Source organism: Hyperoodon ampullatus (genome assembly GCF_949752795.1).
Source record: "Hyperoodon ampullatus genome assembly, chromosome: 3".
Taxonomy (NCBI): domain Eukaryota; kingdom Metazoa; phylum Chordata; class Mammalia; order Artiodactyla; family Ziphiidae; genus Hyperoodon; species Hyperoodon ampullatus.
In genome coordinates, this window is record NC_136916.1 from 16985963 (window position 1) to 16995687 (window position 9725).

Genomic DNA, 9725 nt, shown 5'->3' on the forward strand with positions numbered 1-9725 from the left:
CAATAGTTTTTTAATTGAATTTAGCTTGGTGGTGGTGCCTCTCATGTTGCCCATGTTGGGAAGTTACTTGAGATCAAAATCAGCAATGAAAAGATGAGGAAAAATAATGCAAAGGAAGATCGTTCTGAATTTGCCTGGCATAAAAAGCAGGCTCTTGGACCAAAAACTTTGTGTTTATTTTAACATAACTGTATTATAAGCAAGAAATATATTTCTATGGTAGTCACCGAAAAACAATTAGAAAAAATGCTTCAGTAAGACTGTTTTTGGATTAGAACAGTACATTTTTTTCTATCCCCATTCCAAAGAGTTTGGCGATCTTCAAAGGATAGTACATCCAGACTTCAAGACTATAGATGAGTTTTGTCTGATTTTGAAATTTATAAAAATTCAAATTTATAAAATTTATAAAAATGGAATCACACAAGTCAGGATGGCAGCTGCCCTTGAGGCCAAAGGTCAGAGACTTAAAGTGGACAGGAGGTGGCCTCTTCCTAGGAAGCTGGAAATGCTTGCTCTGGTTTGGTTATATGGGTGTGCTCACTTTGTAAAATTGTATCAAAATGTTACACTTAACTTTGTATATTTTTCTAGATATAGATTATAATTTAATATACTTTTATATTTAGTATAGAAAAAAGAGAATTACTTTGGCAAAAAATACCCACTGTTTTCCATATAACAAAGTCTTTGTTTGCTTTGATGCTCTAAAACCCAAGGCTAGGACTAGGGGTACACCCATGCCTCAGATACAAAAAAACTCACTAATCAGGATAAATAATACTTTAATGCAATTTTAAAAAATTAAAATTAATGCAAAAATCCATGCAGAACAAAGTAAAGATCAAAACAAAAAATATAACTTAGGGAAACCAAAAATGGAACTTATAGTCCCCAAATTCCCTATAACAACAAAGTTACCATTGTATAATTACATTTTCAGGAATAATCAGATTTGAGGAACTAAGGGAAGATTAATTTTCATTCAGTGAGTTTATATTCTATGAAAATAAATGGTGTTTCAAAGTTTATAGCAGCTTAGTAAATTTTAAAAGTAGCATTAAAGACAATGTGTGATTTATTCCAACAAAATCCCTAGACTTGAGTATCGTCTCTATTTAATTACAGTTTTACTGTTTAAACTTCATATGAAGTTACAAGAGTGAAATCTTCCTTTGATTGCACTGAATTAAGATAAAGACACCAATTTATTGGTTACACAAAGAAAAGGTTACAAATCTTAATGAGAGAAAAGCATTTATGGGATGTTAGCCTTGCGTCTTGGTGAAATCCTACGAAACAGCCCTGACAAATCAGGCAGTGAAGTCAGGAAGTTGTCACTCAGGACACCTCCCTTCTCCCCCATCACCACCACCTTTTTAGACTCTCTTTCTGGAGCTTCACATTCATTTTCCTAATGTTTTTAACCCAATGTCTGTGAAATTTTTATTGCTCCCCAGATGACATCTGATCTGAATGTAACCACACACCTCTTTGCTCAGCAGTATTTGTCACAAACCATTATAAATTATCATGCTGATAGTTTGCATTGCTGGGAAACCGGAAAAGCTCCATAAATTCTAACTACTGTATCAATGACATTCTTGTTTATTATGCAGATATAAAGTTTTATGAGAGTCAAGATGGCCGCTTTACCACCGAAGGAAACTCCAGTGGAGTAAGACCCAACCAGCTCAGTGTAAGTACTGAAAACCATTTTCAATGCACAATGAACACTGCCTTCTGACCAACACTCTGCAGGTGGGTTTTTCTTTCTTTTCTGCTTTTAACTCTGCTTTGACACTTCACAAGCACGGAGGAGTTTGCAGGTGCAAAAGAGAGAAATCAGATTCCTCCTTTTCTTCTCCATTCAGAACATTCTATAGCCACCTCTGGTATCAACATTACAATAAAACCAGGCAGAGTAGTTAGCTAGAAATCCCAGCCCAAGATTAGCCTGCAGACAAACGCTCTACGGCTCCATGGATCGACTGATTGATACCACACCTTGTTCAATGAAAGAATTCAGGGAGTTCTAATATTATGTTTTTGATGCTTATTTGTATTGAAGCCTGATTCAGGGGTGGCATACACATAGATGGTTGAATTTTAAAGCTACCAGGCACAACTTGGACATTCATTTTCCTTAAGGAAATATCCCCCCCGCCCCCCCCCCCCCATGCACTGTAAAAACCTTTTTGTGAGGTTAGCACAGGTTAATTATGTACTGGGCCAGTCCTGGTGTTCTTCACATGAAAATTTGTGATTGTGTGCATTTCACTGTATGGTTAAAATTATGAGAGAATATTTTAATTTCATGATAAAGAAAACAATAAAATAGAATTAAAAATATTTTTCCTACCAGAGCTTGGCTATTTAATTACTTCTGTATTCCTACACTCTAAGAAACAATTGTTTACTTGGGTCTCCAGGATGTTTTGCAATAAGCAAATTGTGAAGGAATCAATTTCTTGAGCTGTCCCATTATGAAAGCTGACTATTCAAATACCGACAGTTTCAAGAGAAATGCAGGATGTATTATATGCGGATCATCCCCATTATTGGATTAACACATTTCGTTTGCTTAGTTTCCTATGTCCAAATGTTCTAACAATCACCAAGTTGTTAAAGATATCTAAGAATGATAATAACGGCTTCTGAGAGGAGCTTCTAGCTTTTCAAAGGGCTTTCATATCCACTACCCTATTTTATCTTACTATAAAACGGGAACAGCAAGTACGTTTTACTGCTATTAGACATATAATATAGCTGAGACAAGGAAAGACATTAAATATTTCAAATAAGACAAACGGCTTGTTCTTAACAGAAATGATAAGTAAAAGCTTACCAGTTCTCTGAACGTGATGTGTCATCTCAAATACATTTTTGGAAGCAGCTTAATATAAACTAAAAAACCCCACAATCCACCAAAACCCCAAAATCTATACTTTTGCACATCCAACATAAACTTTGGAAGTCTATGAATTTATTCCTACAGGAGTTTCTGGTGCTTTCCATCTTGCTAGGGAATTCTAACCCCCTGTAGATTTTAAAGCTGTGGATTCTTCTCACAACCAAAAGGAGATAATTGTGCCACATGTGTAGAATTTTCAGCTGCAAACCTTCAACAATAACCAGGAGTCATGTGGACCAGTCAGTCAGGAAAGATAGTGATGGCAAATGTCTTAAGTTGGTCTTCCTATATCATTTTTGGAATTTTCATTGATAAAACAATCAGGGAGCACCACTTGGAAACATGGCACAAAGATATTTTTTCCAGGGCCATAATCTCCACTGACCACATCAAGCTAAAGGTATCAGCCTTCAAGACTGGGCAGGAGATGGCTCCTTCACAGAGAACAAATACTCACTTGCTACAATTAAAAAACCACCTTATTCTGTAGCATTAAAAAACAAAAACAAAACTCACCATCATAATTACAGAAACAATCTTCTTGGCCTTGTCAGTTTCTTGCTGATATCACTTAAATGGTCCCTTACTCTGAGTTATAATTATCCCTTTTCTTATCATGTTTAAATAACAAAACTAACAAAAAAGTTTGCTCCCCCCCATCCTACCATACTCTACCTCACATCATGATATGGCAGAGAATTATTTAAGGCTTGCTGTGTGCCAGACACTTGTAAACACTTTACACACATTATCTCATTCAACTGGCTTCCCCTTCTTACACTCCTATGCATTTGGGTGCTGGAGCTGGCTCACACCAGCTCACGAGAACCAGGTGTACACACTTCTTTGCAAGTCTGTGCACAGTGACATCACTGTAGTTTGAAACTGGCCATGGTAGGAATATTTACACTACAGAAATCGGCAAATGTCACAGATCAGGACTTGACCTATCCCCTCCCTAGATCCAGTTGTTAACATTGACCAGCACACCACTGCTAATAACTATTCTGAATTCCTTAACTATTATATTACATATATATACATGATCAAAACTCTCAGATCAGGAATTAGTAAGCATGAGTTTACTGAAATCTAATAGCACCTTATTTTGAGGAATAATGTTATTACTTGAGTATGTTTTACCAGAGTTTCTTAAAAATATCTCCTATAGCAGTTTAAGTATTGGCAAAAGGCAAAACATAAAACAAAACAAAATGAAATGGAAAACAAGTCTCCAATTTGTCTAGGTGATTGACATTGTAAAAACCACCATACAGAATACTGGCCAAAAAAAAAAGAATTCCCTGTTTCCAAGAAGTTACTGGAACACTCTATTAATGGCAACTTTCACACAAGATTAAAAACTCAATATAATGCCCTGAAGCACTTCTGAATCACAGAACAAAGATTCAATTGAAATTGGCATAATTTTACCTGCTTTAGTGTTCCACTGATTATTTGGAAATTGACCAACAGGACATGAATGTATGCTAATTCTCCAGGCACCAGATGTTGAATTAACCAGATGACCTCATCTCCCTGACCATGAAAAACGAGGTTACCCCACCAAACCAACAGGTTCTTGAGGACTTCTTGCAGGTGGGAATATTTTCATACTATTCTTTTCTTCTCTAAAAGGGTTATGTGTTGGCAAAGAAAATATTTTAAATAATGAAACTGACTCATTTTAAAACTTGGTAAAACATATCAGTCTTGGAGAAGCACTTTAGAAGTGAGATTTAAATAAATTACTTTCCTTTGCTAAAACTATTTATATATCTAAACATCATTGAAGGTTGATATTCAGGTTGAGGTCTCTGGAGAATACACCATGTGCAGTGTGCCAGAACAGGATGACATAGATAAGACAGAGACAGGTGGTCTGCTGCATGGATGTCCAGTGAGAAAAGCAAATTTGGATCTGAGTGGACTGCCGCTTGCAACGTGAAAACATACCTTCCACCTGTGGAAAGCAAAACCTACACACAGTTCTTTCATACGAAGTGAGGAAATATAATTTAGACTGTCCTTCTAGTGAGAATGTTTTCATAATAATGAAACCTGGTATAAATGGATGCTTAGTAACTTAACCATAGAAGGAGATAGGAATGCTAAAGCACATGAACAAACATGATATTCATCGTGAATTAACAGTTCTTTTAGCATTTTCCATAAGAGACTTGCAGTTATTAATCTACTATAAAAATCCCTCATTAAACTTACCCCATATTCCTCATTTTTTTTCAATGACAATTTGCTTTGGTCATGTCAAACTCAATAAGATAAACACAGTTCTTAGATCACAAAACATGCCCCAGATTTGTTTTAAAAAAATACCCGACCTCACCGTCTGCCAATGCACTATATGAGAGTGACCTACGATATTTCATAAGAACTCAAGTGAGAGTTTGGGTTTCTAATTCTTCACCTTTCCAGGAAAAAAAGACACATATATACACATTTCTTAACAAAAGAGTTCCAAAACCAAAAGTTAACAGGAAAAAGAGTATGAGAAATTACACATTTAAATATAATCTCCCTGGCTTAGGGAACTCAGAAATCACTTAACATAATTTAATTTCCATACCATTGACACATGATCTGGCCTAGATCAGAATCCCTCCTGGGTCCATTTACATTCTACGTGGTTCACAGACTTCCCCCCCCCATAGACACCTGCGCCCACTAGATGGTGCTGTGGCGCCCTGTTCAAACATTCTCACTTACTTGCAGTCTCTGTCTTCCAAATCGAAGTGAGGGTTGAAGTTAATCATAATTCTCTGATATGGGTCAGGAGCCTGAATCAGCCATTCACATTTTTCACTTGGGTGATAGGAATGAGGATAACCAGGAGATGTAAGGTACCCGGGGCTTTCAATTTTTATAGTATCTCCACATTTATCTGCAATAAAAATAATATTTTAGTAGACCTTTTCCTGACAACCAGTTAGGTATTCTAAATTTACATATACATGACCGGTTATTAAACATTCCATAACTTTTTAAGGGGAGCTCCAAGAGGCGCTTGCAGGTCCTTCAGGTGGCGCCAATACCAACACGCCACCAAAGGGCACTCTTTGATCTCCGGAAGTCGGTTCAGGAGGAAAGTGGACTGAGATCTGATAGGACTCCACCCCCACCCCACACAAAGTTCCCTCCCAAGAAAAAGGTCTTCTAGCATTAAAAACATTAAGTCCCCTCAATGGATGTTAACATGGTCCCCAGGGAGCCTCTGCTAGACTTAATTATCCCCCCAGAAGTGTAATCGCGTTAAGGAGCAAGTTCTAAGTGAAGGCGACTAAAAGATGCTATTTGACCCTTTGTGTTGCTTTTTGATGATAAGCCTGGTCTGTGTCATTGATCAGTGGGGATTGTCATCCAGGATTTCAATTGGCTTAAAGCCAAACCTTTTGTTGTTGTTGTTTTATCTGCCCATAAACCTAAGTGATGTTGAGTTATCTCTGCTTTTGAGATCCAGATCATCAGAGAACAAAGTATACGTGGTGAAGCAGAAATAATTCTGCTCTATTGCTCCAAGTTGCTCAGTCTTGGAGACCAGATCAAAGTAACTGGGCAGAAAGAAAAATAAATAGCTACACAGCATTAATTCTAATTACCTACATGTTGGAAAAAAGCTCCACCACACGGAGGTCTGGGTATCACATATGATGAGCTACACTGTCACAGTTGAGGAAAGGTGAGCTAACAAGTTTTGAGCCCTCCTTTCAAAAAACCCAAAAGCCAAAGTGATTCACTGAGAGCCAAAGAAACCAGTCTCTGGGCTGCTTTATTGTTCAGTGTGGACCCTCATTGTCACTTTTAATGATGGATTTCATATTGGAGAGCCTCAGCCTGCAATGCTGCCACATTTATTGATGCTTAATTTCGAGCAATAAAAATTTGGTGCATAAACTATGTAAGAGGAACAGGTATGAAAGCAGTGAAATATATAAGCCTATCAATCACAAATTTTCAGTAATGGTATATATGGATTTTAATATTGCATCTAATAGATTCCCTGTGGAAAGAGAATGGCATTCTTTGCTCTCAGCATGAATTTATAAATCTACAGAATTTTATTACAGGAAAACCAGGTCAAATGGAAATGAAAGATGAAGTGCACATCAAAAATGCATAAAGCTACATGCATTACAGAAATCATTTCCCATAAATTAAAAAGAAGACAATATAAATTACATTGTTTTTCTCAATTGCTAGATGTTTTTGACTTTGTTTCTTAGACTGGGGGTAGCCTTATATGGGCTTCCTTTGCCTTGGCTTGTAGAAGCTTAAGGTTTGCCAAGAAGAAATGATGTTGTAACCGGAGTTCAGAATCTCAGCTAATGATCATATTGGACTCTGTTATGTGATTCTGCCGAGGCTCTTGCATTAGTTTAAATGTGCAGAAAACTTGGAAAGCGACCCCATCCAATTAAGTCTCCTCCAGCTCTGTACAAACATCATGGCAGTGTCTGGCATCTGTTAGACGAGTGAAATAAAACAGCACTGCTTGTAGCCACTCGACAGAGTCACTTCAGAAGACATTTAGGTGGATTCAGTACCACACCAGAGCTCTTTAATCTGTGACTTCTGAGAAAGTGACAGTGTAATAAGATAATGCGGACTCCTAGACTCCCTGGCTCTGTTAAATCTCTCTAACAGTTGATTAAGAAAGAGCAGTTTCTAATGATTCTGGACCATTAGTCCTAAATAAGGTTAATGAATTAATTTAGCAGACACTGGTACTTGGAGGAGGTGGACATGTCTGGAAGAGGTCTGTTGAGCTACAGAGGCATTAACTGGCTCTGGTCACTGCAAACACAGCAACATGGGTTTAACTAGTCAAGTCACCGATTGAAGCTCAGGGTCTCAGCATTCCCCAGATTTCTGCGAAGAAAATTAAGAAGTATATATATTGCTTATGTATGTACATACACATACACTCACACACACAGACATATGGAGCTCACAACCTAAAGTCTGAAAGCTATTTGCATTGGATTTCAAATCCATCCTATGAACACCACCACCGATTTAATCTCCGGAGTTGTGGAGGCAGAGGTTGGGTTACTGTAATTTCTAAAGTCTAACCACTTGAGCTCTTTCAATTGGAGTGAATGCTATTTCATTCCCTGCCAGACTATATAGAAAGATGCCATCATCCGAGGTTCATTAATAAATTGAACTCCACATTCACAATTGTGTGTGTGTGTGTTTTGCTTCCAAGTGTATCTTTTAGAACACTGCTTGGTAGCTGTTGGGAAAACCTATTGCTTCAATCACGAAACCTCCAAAAAGCATATTAGAAAGATTAACTTCCATCGTAAAGATGTGATTTACATTCCTCTCGGTATGAACTCCTCCACTTGTGGTCTCTTATTAAAACAATATACCACCGTAAGTAGCGGATGGTCTTTCCTTCTAATTACTCTGATTGAAATCTAAGCCAGACAAAAGTAAGTATTTGATAATTAGTTAATAATAATTGTTGAAGACTTACTGTAAAGATAATGCCATCCTCTTGCTTCCACCTACTTTACAGTGTAAGTCAAACATGCCTACAACCAGATCCCATTTTAAAACACATTATTTAGGTTACAGGATACTGTTTATAACCCAGCACGGTCTTCCATTTACTTAACACTGAGTAGTTTTAAAAGCTAAGTGGAAGCTGCAACTAGGTTGGGGATTTTCAGATATCCTGCTGCCTTACACTGTATATATCAGATTCCTTTATTGACACGACGTAACTTTCATTCATACTCCAGACGGATCAGGGCCATTTACAAAAGCGGAGGAGGGAGTTACATCCACCAGCAAACCGCTATCTCCTGCAGGCACCCACCAGAGGAAACAGTTCGGGGGAGCTGCTCGAGAACCAGGAAGTTCTCCTGGTAAAGTGTTCATTAACTTTCAACAGCCATCAGATTTTGAAAGGGAGTCTCCTCTAATTGCCTTTGGGAGGAAACATTATTAAGATAATTGGTGTGCTGCTCTGGGAAGGTAAGCACTTCTGCCTTGTAGCAGAGGTAGGAAGACCTCCACGGCCGAACAACCAACTTCAGGAGGGAGTCAGAGCACTTGAAACCTCCCTGCCCTACACCGACTGATCTTATTGCTTGATTTCTCCGCCTGGATAAAAGTTTCCTTCGCCCAGGAGGCGGCTCTCCCCGGTGGATCCCGGCAACTGGGCGCGGGTCCGGGGTCCGGACGCGGGCAGCCTGGAGCCGGGTTTTCACCCCCGTGGCCGCGCGTCTCCGCCTGTCACTTACCGTTGCGAAAAGCGCCGGCCGCCGAGAGGACCAGGACGAGCGCGGCGCACAGGAGCGGCAGCCCCCTCTCCATCCTCCCTTCGCTGGGTTCCCGGGCAGACGCGGGAGAACCGAACGTGCAGGGAAAACAGAGCACCGGGGCGATCTCAACAATCCGGAGCGCTTCCACTCCTCCCAGAGCTGTAAAATCCTCAGTCCGTCTTGGAGAAAGGAAAGCGGCGAGGCAATGCCGTGATCCGAGAGAAACCCTCCTCTTTTTGTGTCTCAAGTCGCCTGCATCCTGTCATTTAGCTCCGGTTTCCTCTCTCTTTTCCCACACTTGTTCCTCTTCCAGGAGCCACTGCCCGGGCCATGTCTCAAAAAAAGGGGGGTGGGGTGGGAGGAGGAGGGACGTAGAGAAACGCACACCAACGCCAATTTCCAGAAAGAAAGAAAAAAAAATCCGCTTGTTTCTGGACGCGTTGGAGCCGAGGAGCTGGCGCCCAGGGGAGGTCCGAGGTGTCTGCGCGAAGGAGAGGAGCAAGCAATGAAAAGATGAG

At 39.4% G+C, this 9725-nt stretch overlaps 1 protein-coding gene across 6 annotated transcripts in view; it reads right to left on the reverse strand.

Moving 5' to 3' along the window:
* Positions 1-9274, reverse strand: part of NRP1 (neuropilin 1) — a gene marked incomplete at both ends in the record, with an annotated part of 134841 nt that extends 125567 nt beyond the window's left edge. For 4 of the 6 annotated variants that reach the window (XM_079700373.1, XM_079700371.1, XM_079700370.1 and 1 more), the window contains 2 exons: positions 5642-5816; positions 9187-9259. In XM_079700373.1, coding sequence (XP_079556499.1) covers positions 5642-5816; positions 9187-9259 — 248 coding nt within the window. Of the gene's footprint in view, positions 1-5641; positions 5817-9186 lie in introns of all 6 variants that reach the window. The other 2 variants (XM_079700369.1, XM_079700368.1) reach the window with 1 other exon arrangement.
* Positions 9275-9725: the final 451 nt, after the last annotated feature.